At 39.9% G+C, this 22,915-nt stretch overlaps 1 protein-coding gene across 1 annotated transcript in view; it reads left to right on the top strand.

The window, feature by feature from the left end:
• The window catches only part of MYO3B (myosin IIIB), a 406,696-nt gene that overhangs the window by 163,449 nt on the left and 220,332 nt on the right, over positions 1-22,915 (top strand). The window contains exons 9-13 of the mRNA XM_047084875.1: positions 6,242-6,397; positions 18,100-18,196; positions 18,718-18,834; positions 19,352-19,456; positions 22,065-22,148. Of these exons, the coding sequence (XP_046940831.1) occupies positions 6,242-6,397; positions 18,100-18,196; positions 18,718-18,834; positions 19,352-19,456; positions 22,065-22,148 (559 nt within the window). The remainder of the gene's footprint in view (positions 1-6,241; positions 6,398-18,099; positions 18,197-18,717; positions 18,835-19,351; positions 19,457-22,064; positions 22,149-22,915) is intronic.

Here is a 22,915-nt window from a genome sequence, read left to right as displayed (position 1 = left end):
CTCTGGTTGCCTTCTTCACCTTTGAGTTTTCTCTGGGAGAGAAGAGTTATTTCTTCTTTGTCTCAGGTTACAGGAAATGCAATGTTTTTCTCTTTCTGTTTCCTTGTTGGGTTCCCCTGAGCTCACTCTGGACTTTTGGTGCTGTTTGCTTTGTTTAAAGCTTGGGCTGACTTGATGGTTTTCTAAGCCTGCATCGGGGTTCTCCTTGCCCTGGCATTTGAGGCAAGATGGCAGCTGCCCTGTTGTCCTGTAGCCCTGTAGTCTTATCTCTGACTTTGCCACACAGAATCTGTGCCTGTTACCCCTTTCAAAAGGAGATTGAGCATCCTGTTCTTTTTTTTTTCTTTTTCTTTTTTTTTTTAACATTTATTTATTTTTGAGCGGGGGGCGGTGGGGGGGGGGGTGGAATGGCAGAGAGAAGGGGAGACACAGAAGCTGAAGCAGGCTCCAGGCTCTGAGCTGTCAGCACAGAGCCTGACACAGGGCTTGAATGCACTAACTGTGAGATCATGACCTGAGCGGAAGTCAGATGCTTAACCGACTGAGCCACCCAGGTGCCCCAGAGCTTCCTGTTCTAAAACCCTCTGTCCTACATTCTCAGGGCTTTTTTACTTTTAGCGAATACTATTTCTCATTGATTGATAACCACAGACCTACCTTGCTGACTAAAGCAAAGGTGCTTCTGGTTCTCACTTACATGTTTTAGGTTAGGAACCCACTTTCTCATCCCAGGCCCAGCCTTGCCAGCAAGACTTTAAAACACCACCACATGCAATAGTTGTCAACTTCATGAAAACTGAAATGCAGTTAAATATTCCACCAAATGGAAAGGTGAGGTTTCACTAAAATACATATGCATTATCAAGTTTCTCAGCCTGCCTTCTTTTGAGGCATTAGTCATCTTGGGAAAATGCCTGTGTTTGTCATAGTCCTGTCTTTCAGAATGGAAATTTCCTTCCAAGACAGAGCACCACGGGCTCCAATATTTAACCTATAATTAGTATATCCCCTGGAGGATTTTCTCCTTTTGATGCAGAGGCCTCTTTGTCACTCAGGCTTCTGTCTGACGATGATAGGAACTGCAGGGCAGCAAGATGCATCACGAGGCAGGGAAATGTGTGCTCTGATCAAAACTGTTTGGATATTATGTACCAGTGCAAACACTTCACAATCTAAACCCACAGGAAAACAGCGGAAAGTATAAAAGAATATTAAAAAGGAAATTAGAAGAGACACAAATCCCAAGTTTTGATCTAGTTTTGCATGGAACAGGATTGCTTCCCCTCCTGCTTCTCTCACCCAGTTCACCAGTATTTTTAGTTTTTGACTTTTCAGCTGCTCTTTATCAAGTGTGTTTTATTCATATAAACATCTGCCTGTGACTATTGATAAATAGCTTCCTCTTTCAGCCATCTGATTTTTTGGTTATGAAATGGCAGTTTACAGTGACAAGGCAGCTGTGTCTCGACAGTGTTATCATTTGGGGACGGAAAGAACACGGGCCCCACCAGTTCTAGAGAGCAATACGGAAGTCAGACCTTGTTTCTTGCTAAGAAATGTCTCCTTTTTGCCTGTTTCTGGCAGAAGCTAGGCTGGGAGATCACAGCACATGGCTGCAACAACCTGTGTTTAATGTGGTGACACTAATGAATTCTGAGAATTAATCTTCAGCCAGGAAAGTATGATGGAAGGTACTAGAATTTCAAATTAGTGGAATGGATTGATTTCCTTCAAGGGTAGAATTTGTTTCCATTTTCTTCTGGTGGACTTTTCTATTATATTCAAGCCACCTACCATGGCCTTCTAAATCCAGGGTAAATCCAAGCACTCTATCTCATGGTAGTTTTACATTTTTAATTTTCTTGTTTTGTTTTGTCTCTTAGCACAGAGAGCACCATACCTACACCCAGGCTTTAAAAAATGATTTAAAAGCATCTGGAAATGAAAGAGTTGCTTAAGACTTTGGAAGAAAGTAGTATCCCTAAATCTCATCCTTGTTTACTTTTTTCCTGAGTAAAAGACTCTGGGAAGAGCTGAACTTGAGGACTATATTTCCCCAGCTTGAGACACTGACTTCTACAGAAACGACAGCCTACAGGTATCTCAAATGTGCTGTTGACAATCAGGCGCTCTGGGTGTCTCCCCTGAGTCAGCTGAGATGAGGATTCTGCCACCCATTCCGAGTGCCTTGTACTGATTTCTCACAGCAGCACTTCCAAGGATGTCACTTGCAGGGCCCTGGTTCCACTGACACAAGAAAGAGTCTGTGTCCAAGTAAGTTTGGAAACATGGGCTTAAACAAAATCAAACTGTTTTCTTTATCCCAGAAGTTCTAAGAACATTTTATATGCTCATGTGCATTATAAAACTCCAGACTTACTTGGTTAGAGAATCAGCAATGTTTCCCAAACCTTCCTGACCAGTATACTAGTTCCTCTTTTCAGTGGAACGTCTTACGTGTTTCACCCAACTCACCTCACGTTGGCTGACCCCCACTTCCTATACAGAGGTCAACATTCTCTGCATTCCCTTATAAAAACTGCTCACTCCCTGGCTGGGAGAAAATATTCTGCATCTGGAACTTGCAATTCCTGGTTTAAAAAGCAATCCTGAAATGAATAAGCATATTATATACTCCTTAGTTTTCAAAGTTTATGCTCCAAGTCAGGTTGGAGAATTCTGTCATGTTTTCAGAAATGACATGGAGGCTGTCAGGTGTTCTTGTAGATCCAGTAGTCGATTCTATCTTAATCCACTAAATCCCTGCCTGGAAGGAGTAAGACAGAAATGAAGAACTGACAAAAGTAAATAGTATGAGTTTGGAGTCTTAGGCTATAAAGAATATACTCTAGTTAAAGTTGGAAGAGGGACTAAAAGAATTGTTCTTGGGCTTTCAAAGGAGGAAGCTTAGGGAGCACATGGGAATGTTCTGGTGGCCTTCTGAGTTCCTGGCTACACAGCTTGCCCAGTCTGGCTTCTTGCACTGCCCATCTAGTGTCCAAACTTTGAAATGTCTTCTACCTCTTCACCAATTGAGTTCAATTTCGTCCCCACACTTCCTCCCAAAGCTGGCTTGCTTCTTACCTCCCCCACCAAGGCTTCCCTGACCAAAACTCTCTGTCCCACCTACTGTTCTGCATTTTTAACACAGTGCCATTTTAAACACAGTGCAGAGTGGGTAGGGCTCTCCCATTGGAGTCAGAGAATTAGCCTCATCTCTGTAGGACTTGACCTGAACTTCCTCACCTCTTGAAAAAAGGGATTAGAATAGAAAATCTCAGTCCCTTAGCTCCAAAACCCTATGCTTTTGTGTGATTATTTCTTATTCTGCATATAGAAGCAAACACTGGCTTTTGCTATTTCCTATGTTTCTTTTGTCCTCCCATCTTTCCAATTAGATTGTAGATCCTCAAGGAAAAGGGTCGTAATTCTTTATGAATGAATTTATTTTGGCTAATTCTGGCTGTGTAATAAATGTTTGCTGAACAAATGAAATGATATGATTCCAGTGACCTCAAGTTTAGTAATGTATGACTTTCAGCCCTATCTGCTCCTAAGGTAATACTGTCCTCTATTATCAGTAAAATAATAATTCCATTTCAGTCTGGCTGTTTGCTCCCCATGAGAAAAAAGTATGCAAAAGTGTTTTAGAATAAGGCTATACCCTCAAGGTCTTTATGCCCTTCTCCTAAAAATCCTCCAGTGCAGCTGGGTATGCCACAACTCTGCTTAGCATTCTTCCCATATACACTCATTTTCACTTTTGCTGATCCAATGATATGACATTCATCCCACTCAGGTCTTACTGAGAGAACTAACAAATTCTTCTGATCATTGCTTCCAGAGAGTAGAATGCCTACCATCTTAATTTGGGGATCTTCAAGAGACAACAGATCCACTTGTTAGTTTCTTTCCTGTTTGATTATCTCACTTCATTATTTACTTACCATTTCTCTTACTCCCTCTGTGATATAGAGAGAGCTTATCTCCAAAATACCAAATGATCTGCCAGCCTTGTGGGCAACCTTTCTCCCCCACTGGATGCTAAAATTATGAAACAAGATATAGTGCCTTTAATTACATCCCCAGACTCCAGCGGAGACCTATTTTCATAAAACTGGAATATGGGTTTCTTAGCCTCTCTCAAACACTATCCAAAGAGCTTTCATTATTAAAGTATCAGATAATACTTTACTTGTTTCTAGGCCTCATGTGAGGCACTGTCCCAAGGCACCTATCCTGAGGAGGAAGGAAGAAGCAGTTCCATACTACTTTCCCATTTACATGCTATGAATTTTCTGTTAGTGAATGTGGCACCCACCTTCATTCGCAGCCCTGAGGTTATCCATTTGAAGTGTTGGCACTAGTCAACAGGCAGTTGAGGGTTGCCCCAGTACTTTTGCTCAGTGCAGGAAAAAATGTAGTGTGTCCTGACCCGGATCACTGGGCAGGCTTGATTCCTGGACTCGCATACTACCCAAGCGCTTCAAGGCTCTAGGGGGCGTGTGAAGCCACCATATCCATCTGCAGTGGGAACTCTCGGAGGACACAGACTGTATTTTAGGAGTTTTCATATACAAACCCTCAAGCCAGGAGGATGGGGCCACTACACCTGTGTTACTGACCCTTTAACTACCAGGAGGTTCTTTATTTTCCAGGTGCTTAGGGAAGAAGCATTTATTTTCCTTTGGTAATCAAATATACATTTACAGATGAATATACATGGAATCCAGGGAAGATTGTTAATACAAAGACATGAACATAGTATTTTTTAAGGATGTGAGCTGACTTTTTTTCTTTTTGGTAGGAAAAATAGTAGATTATACCAAAGGCCCCTGAACCCGTAAGAGTCAAATGATTGATTTCTTCCATGGCAAGGCAGAGGTGGTATTTATAGTCCTGCAGGCAACAGAATGGAGATAATCTAGATTCTTTTGGCATTTCTAACTGAAAGCTCTAGTTCCAATAGATAGGAAATCCCTTGAATCAGTTCTAAAACTGACTGGGAAATTTACTGAATATCTTTTCAGGACTAGGAGGTGAGGGATCAGAAAGTGGTTTGAGATGTAAAGTGAAAAGATTAAAGCCATTTTGTAAACCCAACAGTTAAGGATTGTTGTAAGAACTCTGCTTGAGAGTGTTGAGAAGGCACTCAAGGTGAGGCTGATTATTTTTACCATTTGTGAGTACATTTAATTGTTTACAATATGTTGTGTTTTGGATGTTGCTAGCACATCACTATTTGGAAAACTGGAAACAATTTTGTTTTGCAGAGTGGGCTGAATGGCATTTAGCATTTATCCTAAGCCTCCAAAGTGAGCTAAAAACTGATAGTTTAAAAGGGCAGTTGTTGAAATTTCTTTCTCTTATCAGGGGCATCTACTCAGAATGGAAATACAATGATAATTGGAGGGGCATTATCAGATTCAATTTCACTAGAAAATTTCATTGTATCAGAATCATCTTTGATAACATAGGGCACAGAGCAAAACGTACTAAATTATTGTTTTCTTTGAAAAGGGCCTTTGAATCTGAAACAGAAAGTGGTTACACCAGTGTGGTTTTAACCAATTAACCACAGAGGAGTTTAAATGCAACCCACTTTTTACCATTTTCAATGAACTTTTTGTTCCCTGTTTGCATAATTCCATTCCAGTTCATCTGAATTATATTATGGTCACTTCCTGTTCTGAGGTTTTTCTGCTTCTTCAGAAAACATTAAGGTGTTAGACTTTCTCTATGAAGGTTTCTTTGTGATCAGTGTCTTTCCTTGCAAACTCCTGAATGCATTTTCCCTATCATCAAATGGTGGACATTTCATATATTAGGATTTTATTTGAGTGACAATATATAATTTTATACGTTTGTAAAATATATAGACTAATCCTCCTGACTCCATCGTAAACATTTTTCTGTAGTGAAAATTCAGACAGAAAATTCAGTCTGATCAGTCTATTTTTCCAGTGTTTTGAGCACTTCAAATTGAATTAATGGCAAAAACTTATTGTGTTTTCAACATGTACTTCACACAAAATAAAATAGACTTCTGATGTACTGTTAATTCTACTAGCAGAGAATTATTATTTTTTTTACCTTCTGGTATGTACAGATAAAGAAAGAGCTGTGTAAGGTTAGTGATCAGGTTTTATAAATGATCTTTTTTGCCTCCTTTCTCTCATACTCACAGGGGAACCAGGTCTCTAAGATTGTACTTTGGATTGTTGTTGATTTTTGCAAACAGGTGTCTTATTAAGGATTTTGAAAAGCGGCCTTCTGTCACACATCTCCTCGACCACCCATTTATTAAAGAAGCCCACGGGAAGGTTTTATTTCTGCAAAAACAGCTGGCCAAGGTCCTCCAAGACCAGAAGCATCTAAACCTTGTTGTTAAAACCAGGTATGATACTCGTCCTCTCCCTACTTCCTCTCTCTGGTTATTTATAAAAATGGTATGTCATGTGTTTTGATTTGCTCGGGATTAGTACTGGTAATTATCACATCCCTGCATTTTTGAGAGTTTCATTTACATGACATTAAGTACTCCACACTCAGTGGATGAGATCAGGAGAGCTTTAGAAACAAGCTGTCCATTTGTGCTCTTAAGACTAACATCCCTCAACTGTGGCTGAAATCCCAATGTGTCCTCGAGTTCTAGTTAAACACCAACACACATATATGTTTATATTTAATATGAATGTGGGTTTTTTTAAATCAATAAAGGTAGCTGTATGAAAGCAGCCATAGCTGAGATCGTGTGAGAGATCTTTACTTGGCCATTGCTGATTAGAAAGCAGAAATGTAGGCTGTAAAGCGATTTTGGGAAGATTACAAATTAAACACTGGAGGATTTTTCTCTAATGTGCTCTGAGACCCTGTTCTTTAGTTAAAAATTCCTTAGGGGCAATTTAGTATTTTTAAATGATTTTTCCCCCCACAGGCGATGTCTGTGCTATCCAAAACAACAGTGATTCTCCCTCCCTGCCCTCCTTTTCCTAAAGCATAGATTTTAAGAAATAAACATGTATTTTCAGGGACAGTTGCTTCAAATGGTATTCCATGGTGGTCTCTAAGAAACAGATCTTTGGTTTCTGTCCAGAGGGTGGCAGAATTTCTCTTTAACAAAAATTTTTAAAATGCAAATAAACCTGCTTCCCAGCTCAGCAATTATTTGGTTTTATAAAACTGGCCAGGATGTAGATAAGCTCTAATCCATTATTATTAAGAGAACATTCGGAGGACTGGAGGTGAAGAAAATAAAGTAGTAGTCACAAGTTCTGGAAATATTCATGTATTCTGCAGAGAGCACTGTTTACAAATCAAAAAGCATCAGAACCCTTGGAGCTGGAGGCATGGTTTCAAGGTGACTATACCTTGCTGATTTTCCCTTCCACCACCGAGTTCCCTTTGGGTAGCTCAAAACAAATTTTTTCCTACTCTTTCTTTCCCCTTTTCCACTGTCATTTGTGTTTCTATGGCTTGCCTACGGGATAGAGAAATTCTTGTGACTTGGTGCGTTTTTGAAGCAGTAGGAACTTGCGTTTAAGCCCCAGGGAACTAAATCCCTTTTCTTCCCTGCTTTTGTTCCTATAAACCAACCACCGCCCCAAAACCACCCCTGTCCCCACAGCACTCACAGCACTAGCACCAAAAATGAGGATGAAATCAAATAAAATCAAACAGATGAAGCAAAAAAACAAACCCAGCACTTAAAGGCTCTAAGTTGAATCAGGCCTTCCCTCCTTTTCTCTCTGTTTGAAACCTGCTGCAGAACAAGTTCTGAGACTGAAGTTGCAACGTTACTCAGCTTTTCACATGGGCCTGACTGTGCCAGTCCAGACGTGTGTTCTCTTTTTAAAGACTTCCCTTCTTTTACCGTAGAGAATCAGGCTCCAGTCTCTCTCACCTGCTTCCTGTAATTTCTCTTGATCTTTGTTAACTTCTTTGCTACCAAAAATCTGGTAGCAAAGGCTTCTCACAGCATCTTTAGTTTCACTCACGAGTTTGTATTTCTTTGAAAGTCATTAAAAAAAAAAAAAAAACCCACAATCACAGATGCCTGGCTGGCTCTGTCAGTCGAGTGTGTGACTCTTGATCTCTGGGTTGTGACTTTGAGCCCCATGTTGGGTGTGGAGATTACTTTAAAAATAAGTAAATAAACTTAAAAAAAGAAACTCCACAGCCTCATAAATAGGAATCAAAACTATAAACAGCAACTTCCTTATTAAGAGGTAGGAAAATTAATTCTAAAGGAAACACAATGCCTGTCATTGACACTTAACCTACCACCTGTCCCACACTGTTACCTCCTTTTTTAGCAGCTGGCAGGGGTTGGCTACCTAGGTGTTTTTCAAGCCCACCCAGAAAAACTCTCAAATATCATTTGATGCTGGTAATTCAGTATACTTAAAGTTGTGAGTTTACAAGGTAAGGTGGGGAAAGCAGAAAATTTGAGGTGAGTGCAAAGATGAGTGAAACAGATACCCAGCTTATCATTCTTCTGCACAATTACGGTCACCCAGTGTGGTGGCTCTGCCAGGTTTGAATCCCAGCTCAGCCACTTAGGTTCAGGTTGTTAAATTGTTCTGTTCTGAGGTTTCTTCATCTATAAGATGGGGGTTCATTTGAGGGTTAAGTGAGTCAGTACCTAAAAAGAACAGCTCTTAGTACAGAGTGAGCTCTCACAGTGTTAGCAGTAGCAGCAGTAGTATACAGGGTCTATTTGATTCAAAGGTCTTCATTTCTGTGTAACACTAACTACCTCTTGGACTTAACTTGTGCAAATTCATCTCTACTTATCACATGACATCACGAAAATAAATAGTACTGAGCTACTGAACGTTAAAAATACCAGTTTTATCTCATTTAAAATCTAATTTATTCATTTATTCATTCAAAAGACATTTATATGTGTGCATGTGTCAGGCCCTCTGTTGAACAGAGGGACTACAAAGGCAAATTAGATACAGTTCCTGATAAAGAGCTAATAGTCCAGTGTGTGAAACAGACAAGAATCAGACAAGAACAGCTCAACATGAAAAGTACCTGGATGTTGAGGTACTTCCTGGAACACCTGGGAAGAAAAGACCCCTGGACCTGGTGGGAAGATGATCCTTGGAGTGTCCTGTAGAACAAACAGAGGAATTGGGATTGAGATTATTTTAGGTAGAAGGGAATAATGAGCAGTGAGCAGAGGGCAAAGGCACAGAGACTGGGGAGAGCTTAAGGAATTTGATGAACAATTAGTTAGCATTACTGGAGCCTGGCATAGAACAGGGGAAGGGAGAAACAAGGCAGGCAGGAAGCAGGTCATGATGGGCTAAGGAGCTTCGATTTGTTCCTTAGTCACTCAAGAGCCCCTGAAGGTTTTCAAGCAGGCATGTGCTCCAGGAAGATCATTCTGATTGCAGTGTCGAGAATGGAGGAGCTGGGCACGGCAGGAGCCAGAGAGACAAAGTTGCAGGTTGTGGCAATTGCAAATAACAGAGGATATTAAGAAGATGATATCGTCAGGACTTTGTGGTGGATTGGATGAGAGAGATCAGGCAGGGCGGGGGGGGGGGGGGGGCGGAGAAAGAAGTGTCACAGGGTCTACCCAAATTAGGCTGCCTCTCTGCCCTGGTTCAGACTGCAATCCAATAGAAATTGGAAGACACTAAGAGACAGAGACTGGTAAAGAAAGTTTTCCTCTTCCTGTTCTACCAAATGCAATGCCAGGTACTTCCAGAAATTATACAAAACTTCCAGCTTTCTGTCCAGAGTAGGATTCTGCAGTATTCCAGATGGTCCTGGATCTTCGAGCTGGACATACTTGTTTAGTTTTGAAAGCTAATGCAGAGAAATGAGACCTAACAGCCTGCAGGGAAAAATGTCTTACTATTCCTGCAAAGGCAGGGAATGTTCTGTCAACTTTAGTATTTTCTCCAGGGGAGAGAGAAATTGAAAGTTTGAGGGGAAGAAGGCAAGTTTTTAAAGGATGGGGGAAACTTGAACAGATGAAGGGGAGGATCTTATATAGAGGGAGACATTGAAAATAAAGAGAGAGACAGTAATAGAGGAAGCAAGAGGAAGTGGAAACAAAGGCCCAAGAGGAAAGTTGACCTTAGGAAGAACCTCAAAGTTGGGAAAGACACAGAAAGGTTAGATGAAGATATCCAGAAAGTTTGAGGGGCAGGATGGGGGTAAGAAGAGAGGGTCCTATGAGGAAACTCATGTTGAATTTTCTTTATCTTTCAAAAAAGATTAAGGTGATCTCAAAGTTGGGAGCAGACTGTTGGACTCCAGGAAAATGTTAACTCTCTGAAATAGCCACTAGGAGGAATATGATAAAGGGTTTATTAAAGATGGACATGATGATTGCTCAATAGCACAGAAAACCCACGAGGAACTTAACTGAATAGCATTCCATTGTAGTGAAGTTAATCACTATTTAAGATAATGCATGTAGAGCATTCAGGAGAGCACTTGGCACCAGAACCTCTTCAAAAATGTACCATCACCACCACTGCCCTTCCTATCTATTATCTCTAGCTTCTTAGCAACAAGCAGGAGAAGTAGAGAAAAGAGATATATACCCAAGTCGTCAGACTGGAGACTGTCTTAGATGAACATGATGGGTGGACAAGGGAGCAAGGGAGTTAAGATGAGTATCCTTGGGGTCTTTTTGGGATTTGGAAGAAAGTGAAGCCAAAGTAGCTTTTTAACTCTTGAGGTCTGGTCTAGGTCAGGATACTGACAGTTACAATGCAGATGAAGAACAGATTCAGTGAGTGGATGGTGAGCAAGGGATTGTAGAGCTGAGATCTTGGGAACTTTTGAGAAATAACTTGGAACTAGCCATGGCTGAACTTGTGGACAAACTTGGTGGAGTTAGAAATAAAAGTTGTTGACAAGTTGAGGAACCCTGAGGTCAGTATGTGGGAAGAATTAACAAAGTGATTGGTGGGGGATGGGGGAACCAAAGAGCAGAGATAGAAAGGAGATTGGGGGGGTCAGTTGTTGGAGGAAATGATACACGTGTGAATTTTAAAAGGGAAAGATTGGTTAGGGGTAAGTGTGGTTGAGAAATACAGAGGGGAGCAGGGAAGATGCCCCTTCTACTACCTTTTCACAGTGAGTGGCTGGAAAGTGGAGCTGGGGCAGGAGCATGATGGGCAGTGGTCCACTTCAGTTCTGTTGAGATAATTAAGTGTTCAAGAACAAGGCTAGGAATCATGGGAGCTTATTCACTATAGAGCAGGAGCCACACTGTACACGAAGAAGGGCTTGGATGGTAAGGCCCCATCTCCCCTCTCCTGGGTCTAAGCATTCTAGCTCTTCTGAGTGGTACAGTTGTGTGGAAAGCTAGGCTGTGATCCATTCCCCTTTCACATTGTGTCTGTGAAGCAACTGTGGAGAAGCGGCATTGTGTTGAGATTTGATACTATTTCCTAATGCTGACTATAGTGTATGAGTGTAACTGTTGGAATTTAAGTTTTTCCGGTAGTTTGTAATTTTGCCATAGCATATGTTTGATTCAGGTTCAGTAGAGTAGTTATGAAGACAAGGCTTACTCTCTCAGAGGAGGTTAAAAAGCCCTAAAATCCAGTGAACAATAGTTAGGCGCTACATTTTTTTTTTTTTTTTTTTTTTTTTTTACTTAATTGTCAGGGATGCTTTTAAACAATTTGGCCATTTCCTTTACATCAGCTTCCATTGCCTTGACCTTCAAAAGGACTCTTCCCCCAAACCAGTTTTATAAATCCCTGAATTCATCAATATCATCGGCATGTTATGTCACCATTAAAGTTCAGAGAAGTAGACATGAAAACATGTTTGTTTAATTACTTCACAGGAGTTAGTGGGAGAAGAGCAAAACCAGTGTCTGGAATGTGAGTGGAGGCAGGAAAGGTGCTGGGTTGCCTGTGCTGTGACTCCCTCCTGCCTTCCAACCTCCCATTATGGGCTCAACTGCAGCCCTTAGTACAGTTACAAGATCCAGCGTGTCTTTCCCCTGCGGGTGGCTTGGGACTCGCTGAAACCACAAATGTTAAGCCCTCAAATGCCAGGGGTCTAGTCTAAGTATTATTTGGTAGGGGAATTAAGTTGCTGGTTGTTTTCTGCTCTGTTAAATGGATTTTTATTCTACCCTTGCAATTTGCCTGGGGCTGATTAAAACAATGGCCTCAGCTTTTCTGATTTTCTTTTCAACCTGCAGCAGTGACCTTTAAAAACAGATTTCTCACTGCTTAACTGTCTAGCCTTCCCCAGTAAGCCTTGTTCATTGACTTCCTCTTTTACCTGCAAACATGCATGTGCGTGTGCACACATACACACACTCATTCGCATCCACCGTATTGCGTACACTGATGAGTTCCTGGACTCCTGTGTTAATGAATGACTTTTGAATGATTACTTTATCAAGTGCTGAAGATGCTTGATACATAGAAGGTTAAAGATCTTCTTGTCCTCCTTACAGATATCAAATAAATGCTAAGAGGTAAATGCATTATCTAAATGCATAAGAGGTAAGAGCATTCTGATATAATGAGTATCTGCTATCTATCTATAGGTCTATAACTGAATGAATAATATTGAATTTTCTGCTGTTGTCACTGATTCTTGCTGCCTAGGGTAGGTGGGTGTATCAAATTCTGTTTAATATGATTGATAATAAGTTGCTGATTTATTGGAATTCTGGCCAAAACCATGCTTAGATGAAAAAACAGGGAGATATTATAGTGATTTCTACCCAATTCTATTTTTTAATCTGTTTATTGTAATGTTTGGTAGATATAAACTTAAGTTCTAGGTCAAGATAGAGCACATGTAGTTAGAGTTCTCTAGGTGGTATCTCCATCCATATTTGACTCTTAGTAAAATGGCATCACACCTAGATGGCCTGCCGTTGTTTTTCTCCTTCTAGGCCCATAATTATATAGTTATAGTCAAATAAGTTTCTCTTTCATCATCTCTGTTATCAAAGGGTATATTGAAATGTAAATAATGATTTTGAAGAAATAAAACAGTGCTCTTTCTCCAGTTTTGAGTGACATTTTCCTCACTATACAGATGGAATCCATTGAATGTGGTGATAAGGGAGTTCCTCTGATCTCTCAGATTCCTCTGATCTATTCCAACTTGTCAATTTGTCCCTGAGCTCTGTCCATGGCCATAGAAGCCTTTGCCTTAGAATTTTGAGGACTACCACCTTTGAGCCTAGACGTTTTTTCTTACTCCTTCTCTTCTCTACCCCTTTTTTCTCCACCTTCAACAGATTTTATTTCCTTTTGTATCTGGAATCTAATGGGAGGGTTAGTCATTCTCCATTTCTTCCCATCTACTCTTGGATAAAGGAGAGGGCTCTGATCCTAAGTGTGGAAGAGCTAAGCAGAGTCATCCTTCACAATGGACCTGTCACTACTTGACTGTCCAAAATACCATGAAGCATGTCTCAGTGCAACATTTAACCTCTCTCACTGGCACATCTCTTGTAATTATTAGGCTGAAAAATTTTCTTTCTTTCTCATCCTGACTTTGCCTCAGAGGGCTTCCTAATGCTTCGTTCTTCATCATAGAACAAGAGAAGAAGTCATCCTGCCACATTTTTGTGAGGCTCCTGTGGCCCTGTTTTGACCTACCTGCTTCCATGGGTATAGTTGATGGATAGGAAGAGAATCGCTTTTGGACAAAATACATAATATTTGTCAATATCTTTCTTAGGGCCAGCAGCTTGAACAAAGAAGTCTGTAGCCCAGTGATGAGATATTAAAAAGCACTCTCACACACAAATGATTTTAACCATAATGGTGAGGCATAGAGATGAAACTATAGTGAAGGCAGAAGTACTTCAGGGATTTATTCCAAGAGAATATTACCCCCAGTATCTGAATCAGCCTGGTACCCTTTACAGCTTCTTTCTCACTCATGGACTGGGCCTGAGACATTCCAAAGCATTCTCCTTCCTCTGCCTCATCTATGCTGAACCTTGTCTTACAGGAACTCTTAGCCTCTGCCTTTCTACCCACTCTTCAGATCCATTTCTTACTCTCCACCCATTGCCTTGGACTTGATGTTTCAGACCTGCCCTCATTCCCACCTTACTTCAGCCAGGAATTCTGACACCAGTTCCTCCTTTTCCTGATCCCTGAAACCTAAGGTCAGTCCTACTCACCATCCACTATCTCCCACCAACCCCAAACTCCAAGAATCAGCCCAAGCCAGAGCTTTGAGTTTCTTCCTAAGTTTTAACTCCCCCCCCCCCACAAACTCCCTTTATCTAGGGAGTCAGGCTTGGCAGCTAACATACTTAGAGCCTCATAAAAACAAATAAGAATCTAGTGAAAAGCAGTATGGACTTTGCTGGGATTTGAAAATGTCTTTTGAGTCGGGGCACCTGGATGGCTCAGTCGGTTAAGTGTCCAACTTCGGCTCAGGTTATGATCTCATGGCTCGTGAGTTTGAGTTCAAGCCCCACATCAGGCTCTGTGCTGACAGCTCAGAGCCTGGAGCCTGTTTCAGATTCTGTGTTTCCCTCTCTCTCTTCCCCTCCCTTGCTCGCATGCTGCCTTTCTCTCCCTCTCTCAAAAATAAGCATTTTAAAAAATGCCTTTTAAGTCATTAAAAACTTACACCCTTGATTTAATAGAATGCCTTTTGCTATTCATCTATCCATGTATCTGTCCATTCCTCTGAACTTTGGAACATTCAATCCAAGTACCTTGTAGTTGGAAATTTGTAATTTTCACATTAAACAGGGAATTCTTCAGCAAAAATTGATAATAGATGCTATTCTCACGTAAGGCACTAGATGGAGCATGTGAATTTAAAGGAAATTTAAGCTGGTAGTTTACTGGTGACAAATCATTGAAAGAAAATTAAAAAATTTAAGCCAAATTATTCTGGTTAATTTCAACTAAAAATAGACAAATATTAAAGAACATAATACTTTCTATGAGTATATGTAAAGTCTAAGATAATTTTTTAAAAACAAATAAAAACTGGAATAATTTTTTCTCTTCAGTAGACCCTCCAAACGCCATAGCCAAAGCAAGAAAATGAAGCAGTTGGCAGTTTCAGAATGCTAGTTGGGGAAGGCAGAACTAGGGATATCAGATATTTTTCTTCACTGGTTGAGAAAGTGAAGTGGTCTTGATAGAGTGGAAATACCTTGCATCAACATCAATTTCTAGATTGCCAGCTTCGATTTTGGAAGCAAGTATTGTCTAAGGAATTTGATGGCCAACAAGCATGGGAAGAGGTGATACATGGCTAATCACAGCAGGTAACATATTTTAAAAGTTGTTTATAAAATATAATAAGGGGAAAATTTTTGTGAGAAACCCCGATTTGCAGACAGCATCTGCATGTTTCCTGGAGATTAAATTTGTGATAGATAGATTGGCATATAGACAGGGCTCAAAAGATAACAGCTTTGATCCTGGTGGTATTGCAATGTACATGTTCACCTTGAAAGTCACAACTTTCTCTAGAGTTTATTTGTGATGTTGCACGTGAGGTTTTGTCGGTATTTCCATATTTGGTTGGCTGTAAAAATGTCATCTAGCATGAAGCTTGACATCCCTGTCTGTGGTTCAGGCTGCCTTTAAGTTCAGGTCAGGAGTTACTGGAGGAAAAATAATCCCTGGGAAACTTGCCATTGATTCAGTGGTATTTCAGATTCTGATTTCCCAGTCTGCCTGTTACCATTCACTTTTCAGAGTCACATGCACTCTGTCCAGGGTATTGAGCCACATTCAGGAGGGAGGCACAGTGGAGAGTGCTTATTCCATCTTGACTGGAACCAGAGCTGTGGATGATTTTTTAATTCCTGATTTTCTTTGTTGAAGATGTATAGAATAAACTCTTAGTCTATTTCATACAACTGCAAGATACGGATTTAGGAAGGAGATAAACTAGCTGAATTTAATATGACAAGAATTATTTTATAAAAAGGGTATTGTGATATTTCATTTCATGATGAACTTCAAGGGAAAAAATGCTTAGGTTTTATGTGGAGAGGATTTGGCCAGATATATGCACCCTCCTACTGTTTTATTTAGCGAGGTGGCTAGCTAGAAACAGCCTCTGAGTTTTAGTAAAAATTTGTATTTCAATTCAATCTGATTTCTCTTTGACATCACTAATATGTTAGGACACAGATGAATAAATGCTTCTGTTTAATAATTTTTAAAATGCTTAGGTTATAAATTTGATTGTATTAAGTAAATTTACGCTTCATATGTTTTGAATCTCTCTGTGAATTAGCAGCAAGACTGGTTCTAGCACTGGAAACGACTAATACCATGCATGCATCAGACACCCTTTCTTCAAGTCTGCCAATGCTGGGAATTGGGAAGTAAAATTTAATTTAATAGGCAGAAAGAAGGAAAAAAAAGGCAATGTTTGCCCATTTCAACTGTATTTATAGAGTAAGATTCAATATGTAGAGCTGTTGAGTTTGCTTCTTCCTTTTTCCCTACTTCTGTGAAATGCATGTAGCAAGGGACAAAGTGTACAGTAGGATGCTAGGATGCCCACATGGTACTTAGAGTAAAATGTTCAGTAAAGCTGGCTTCTGGGACCTGGCAAAGTAACACTGTATCCTATGAAGCTGTGATGATGGTGAGCATAAAAGGTGCTGGTGAAGTACCATGCAGTGATGCTTCTCTGCTGCTGAAATGATAGTACCTGGGAGGCATTTTCATGTGATTTTGTTTAGTTATTGGTATTCCAAGTAATATGTAGACTTGTGCAAATTGTTGATTCCAGATTTTGATAAGGTTGTAAGAATAGTGCTTGGTAACTGTTTTCAACTTTTTTTGCATTTCTGTATCAATGACTGTATCGTTTTCACAGCCCCCCCCCCCCCCCCCGAGAGATAGATAGACCAGTCATGAGAGATTCTATTTATAGATGAAGAACACTGAGATGCTGGCCATTAATTAAGGGGATTATTGAGTGAACCACAACACACTCCTCAGAACCCTGAAATTAGGATCCAGAGCTTTTAACTTCTAAGCTGATGCTTTCCCCCTACACCACATTGAGTAGTGATCCCTTTATGAAGGGAATTATGGGAAGGCCTACTGTGACTTGAAATAATTTTATACCTTAAAGAACTATATTTTGGTATGCCAAAGGGGATTGGTATTGATTGCCAACCAAGTTTCTTAAATGCCTGTGGAGTAATGCCCCTTAAGAGAAAAGTCTCTCATATTTAGACAAGGGGATACATATAATGATACTGAGTGCCGCTTTGTTTCTAATAGGAAAAAATTGGAATCAACCTAAGTGTTGATCATCATAGAACTGGGTAAATAAATTGGTATGTATTCATATGATGTAATATTACCCAGTGATTAAAGTGACTGAAATAATGTACATGTCTGTATATACATATATACATAGTTTAGAAAATCATAATGTTGAGTGGAAAAAACCAAGTTTCCAGAATGAAACCTACAGTATATCATTTTTATAATTAACATATAGAAAATGTATATTGCTCATATGTATGACCAATATTTAAAAATAGACTGGAAGGTTACCCACCAAAGAATAGTCATTCTGGAAGGGAGAATGGGATGAAACATGGGTAACAAAGGGATTTCAAATAAACAAATAAGATAAAATGTAAACATTTTTGATTCATAGATATTTACTATATTATTCTCTCAAGTTTTCTGCAGTTTCAAATATGTCTCAAAAAGTTGGGGTTGATGCTGGTGGATGGCATGAGGGGACCTCAAGGGAAGTACCGTGGTGAGAACTGTGTACCTGACAGTGAATAGGAAAAACAGGAGGAGATACTTATTTCTGGAAAGGCTGTAGTTGGCATTTAAGAAAAGCTAATATAAGGATTAGATGGGCCCATTTGGAAATGTTCCTCACCGTGGTAGAAGGGAGGCTTGAGCTCTGGAGCTCACCTTACTCCTGATAGCTGTACAGCAATGGGGAGGGGGCCCTACAGCGTGGGGAGCTGGACTAGACTTGCTCTTCCTGTCCCCACCTCTGACGTCTCTGAACATATCTGATAAGACCGTGAATGAACCATTCTTGTCGCCTATGTTCTGCTATGCTTTTTACTCTATTAATGCTAACATTCTCTGGATAAATTTCTAGACATGAAAGAATGCACACCAGAAGACCCTATCATGTGGAAGATGCTGAAAAATACTGCCTTGAGGATGATTTGGTCAATTTAGAGGTTCTGGATGAGGTACTAAATATTTAGTAGGCAATCTCACCGATGACATTTGTTTCATGTGAATGGTCTGACCTTTTTCTTGTCAACCATGTTTTCCTAAGGTCACTTGAAAATTTAATTGTTTGTATAGCCTTGGGGTGAAGCTCGGGGAGCATTTGGTTACTGTGACTATGATCCTATGTTGTGTTCATTTTTAGTTCCCCAAATGTCCAAAACGATGAAAAGGAAAGGATTTGGATTTTTTCCAATAAAGCTCTTTATATTGGAAGCCTAAATGATCTATCACATCACTGGAAATTATTTTGTTTTAGAAAAAGTCCAGTTTAACTCTTAAGTCAAGATAGTTGTTTGTTCTTCACGAAGAGGGGCGTTCTCTTATGATTTAAATTGACTAAAAAACTTTCTTATAAGAATAAATTTGATTTAAATTGAGTGAAAAAACTTTCTTGTAAGAATAAATTTGTTGTTATTATTAGAACTCTCTCTTGGTTGGAAATAATGTTTACCTTCAATACCATTTATCCTCTTCTTAGGATACAATTATTCATCAGTTGCAAAAGCGTTATGTGGACTTGCTGATTTACACATATGTTGGAGACATCTTAATTGCCTTAAACCCCTTCCAGAATCTAAGCATATACTCCCCGCAGGTAAGGGGTGCTTTGAGAGCATGTTGCTTCTTAAGAGGAAATTAAAAACCACAAGGGAAAATAAAAAGAAGGGAAAAGCGAAAATAAAATTATGCCGCTTTTAGTGGTATATAACCCACACTGCAGATAACAGTGCATCACAGATGGAGTTCTTGCATTTTGGGGGTAACTTTTTAGAACAAGATATAACAATAATAGCTAACATTCATTTAGTGCTTGCTATAGGCCAGGCACTGGCTTATCTCACTTCTCATAATCCTGTGAGATGGGCACTATTATTCACTCTGTTTGGCAGAAGAAGAGACTTAGCACTGCGAAGTCAACTCCCTTACAGGAGTTCATGAAACTAGTCAGTGCAGAACTGGGATTTGAACAGAGGCCTGCAGACTCAAGAGCCTGTGCTCTGCAGCCTTTCTGATGCTACAGTTCCCCTACTAAGTGACAAAGCCTTGGTTTCACGGGCAACAAGTACTGGAGCATTAGAAGTTTTCTTTAAACTACTTATTTTTTTCTTCAGTTTTCCAGACTTTATCATGGGGTGAAACGTGCCTCCAATCCGCCCCACATATTTGCATCAGCAGATGCTGCTTACCAGTGTATGGTTACTTTCAGCAGAGACCAGGTAAGAACTCCCCTTCCCGTCCTGCCAAGTCACACAGTAGGGTGTGTTCTGTCTTCCTCTGCAGCTCTTATGTCTTCCTGAAAACTCCATTCTGGTTGCTGGTGCTGATTCAAGGAAATAGGAAATGAAAGAGTAGCTCACTGGAACAGGAACAATGATAGAAGCTACAGCGGCAGGAGAACGTGAAAATTCTTTTCCGTAACGTGAAACATTCACATCATGAGCACTCATTTTCCCTGATAAAATCTAATAAGAATGTTTCTAATATGAATGTGAGAGCATAGAGTCGACACAAACCTGATTACATAGCAACAATTGTAATAAAAACAGAATGTAGAATGACATATATGAAATTCCTTCCTGTTAAGGTCTCAGAATTTTCGTGGTTCAGACCTTTTTGTGTTGTACATGGGTTGACGGGGACCATGCACCACATCATTTAGCTGCTGAGAAATTATGATAGATTTGGTAAAGACTGAACAGATTTTAAACTCAATGCTGGGTAAACACAAAGCTCACCCATACAGCTGCCCTTTCTGGACCTTTGACTCACAGTGGTGACATATCCAACCTTTGGCCCTTCCTTTACTTTCAATATGTATATTTTCCTTTGTGTCTTTAGTCTGTTTGAAATGTAAGTAACCTAAATTGGTGAGAAGATTTTGTGAGAGAATTACTGTGTGTAAATCTCCTGAGACCTGTGAAGTCTCAGCTTTGGATTCATTGAGGAATAGATGAAACTGTAACAGTGCAAGTTACAAAATAGAGTACATGGATTCACTATAGGTTAGAAACTTGGCTTCTCTAAATTCTTGCATTTCCCACAGACATGTGAAATATCCATAGATTTCATAGAGTGGAAGTAAATGGAGAGAGATACATGTATTTTCCAAGTTGAGAAGTTGCCCCACACTGTTGTCGTTTCTAACACCAAATGTTGTCTTTTCCAACACCAACCAGGTCTTCAATTCTCCCACGGTAACTGGATGTCCAACAACTCAATTCCATTAAATTCTGATACCTCTCAGAGTTAGTACAGACCCCACAGCATTAGGGCTCAGCCCCAAAGACTGCCCCCATTTAAGACTCCAGCCACAAAAGGGATTCCCAAGCTACCTACACTCTGCCCAGCCTGCAAATTCAGGGATTCCCACAACCACCCTCAGGTCTGATAATTCACTAGAACATCTCATAGAACTCAGGAAAACACTTTACTTAAATGTATTGGCTTATTGGGGCACGTGGGTGGCTCAGTTGTTTAAGCGTCCAGCTTCAGCTCAGGTCGTGATCTCATGGTTCATGGGTTAGAGCCTCACATCTCAGGGCTGGCAGCGCAGAGCCTGCTTGGGATCCTGTCTCCCTCGCTCTCTGCCCTTCCCCTGCTCCCTGTGGCGCTCTCTCTCTCTCTCTCTCTCTCTCTCTCTCCCTCAAAAATAAGTAAACATTAACAAAATTTACTGGCTTACTATAAGGATACAACTCAGGAACAGCCAAATGGAAGAGATTGCGCAGGGCAAGATACAGGGGAGAGGGATGGTACAAAGCTTCCCTGCCTTCTCTGGGCATGTCCCCTCCCAGCATCTCAAAGTGTTTATACCAGAAACTCTGTGAATCTTGTTCTTTGAGTTTTTATGTCTCAGTCAATCTCTAGCCCCTCTGCATTCCCTAGAAGTTGGGATGATGAGGCTAGAAGTTCCCACTCTCTAATCATGTATTTGGTCTTTCTGGTGACCAGCATCTATCGTGAAGCTGTCTTGGGCCCTACTTGGAACCACCTGGTTAGCAGTTAGGTTTGATTGAAAGGGACTTGTTTGCAAATAACAGAAGATGATCCTGTTGTCCCTATGATTCAAGAAGTTCCAAGGGTCTTAGGAACTCTTGCCAGGAACCAGAGACAAAGACCCAGTGTATGTTTTTCATTATAATACACTCACTAATCTCCTTGATACATAAAGAACTCCTAGACATGAATAATAAAAAGACCAATAATGCAAAAAAAAAAAAAAAAAAAGCAAAGGATATGGGCTAGTCACAAAAAGAAAATATGAATAATCTTAAACGTATGAAAAGACCTCAATGTCACTCATAGTGAAAGAAATGCAAATTAAAACTATACTGAGAGACTATTCTTCTGCATTTCAGATTGGCAAAAATCCAATATACTCTATTGGTGAGGCCCTAGAACAGGCACTTTCCTGGATTGGTTCTAGTCCTTGGAAAGCAATTTGGTACTATCTATGCAGTTTACAAATGCATTTTATCTTTTAGTCTAATAACCCATTTCTGAGAATTTATTCTACAGAAGAAGCTGCATGTAGATATAATGCCCTAGGTAGGGTTATTCGATGTGGTATTGCTTGTAATAACATAAGGAGTATCTGTCAATATGAGACTGGTTAAATAGATTATGCTGCAACTGTACAATGGAACAACAAGCAGCTGTGAAAAAGTCAAAGCTCTCAATGTACAGAAATGGAAAGATTCCTAAGATCTATCGTTCAGTGAAAAAACTAAGGTGTACAATGGTAGATGTTGTATGAAAGCCATTGCTGAACATATAGGTTGTTCCCTGTGCTATGAATTCTTCACTCTTCATTTTCTGTGTCAGTGCATTGTCATCAGCGGAGAAAGTGGCTCTGGGAAGACGGAAAGCACCCACCTGATTGTTCAGCATTTGACTTTCTTGGGGAAGGTATTGACTATCTGCTTTATGTACTGTGGCTAGAATCCTTACAGAGTAACTGCATATTTTATAAATGATGGAAATACTGGCTTTTATTAGGGATTACATAAAAACCTTCCGACTTTATTATGTTTACCTCCTGATAGCTAGGCCTCTTAAGATGTCAGCATGTCATCCTTCTTTCACGTAGTGAGGAAAATAATGCCAGCACGAATTTACTAGATTATCAGCAATTAATTTTTTATGTTTTCAATGTAATAGAAACATTTAGCCATTAAGTAGTAAAAGTGGTTAAACACTAGGAATGGGATTAGGGAGAGCCACTAAGGCTTTGATTAAAGGATTGGAAAATAGACATCTTTGAGCAAAAGTTGAAGGAAATGGAAATTTTTAGCTTGGTTAAATGGACATTGAAGGAATGACTTAAAAAAACAGACTGGCAGTTACATATACTGAGAAGTAGTGTATTATGAAACTAAACATTTAAGGAATCTTTTTTACAGATGAGGTTAATTGAATATTATAATGGATGACTGAGAAAAGTTATGGGATCTCTCTATTTTAAAATTCTTTCTAAAATGTTCAGGCATTTTATCAAGGATTTTAAGTAAAGTGTGGCTGGATGTAAAAATTGATAACCTAAACTAGTTGCTCATCTGAGAAAACGGTGCTAGTGGCTGATGATACTTTTCCCAAGTGAAGTTCTTCCCAAAAAGAATATGTGAATTTTGGGGGTAGGGAGGGGTGCCTGGCAGTTTTGCTAAAGTGATATTTCT

Source organism: Lynx rufus, unplaced genomic scaffold (genome assembly GCF_022079265.1).
Source record: "Lynx rufus isolate CCGP_SWC_20201006 ecotype Redwood Valley unplaced genomic scaffold, mLynRuf1.p SCAF_2, whole genome shotgun sequence".
NCBI lineage: Eukaryota > Metazoa > Chordata > Mammalia > Carnivora > Felidae > Lynx > Lynx rufus.
This window is presented reverse-complemented; position numbering and strand designations above follow the sequence as displayed.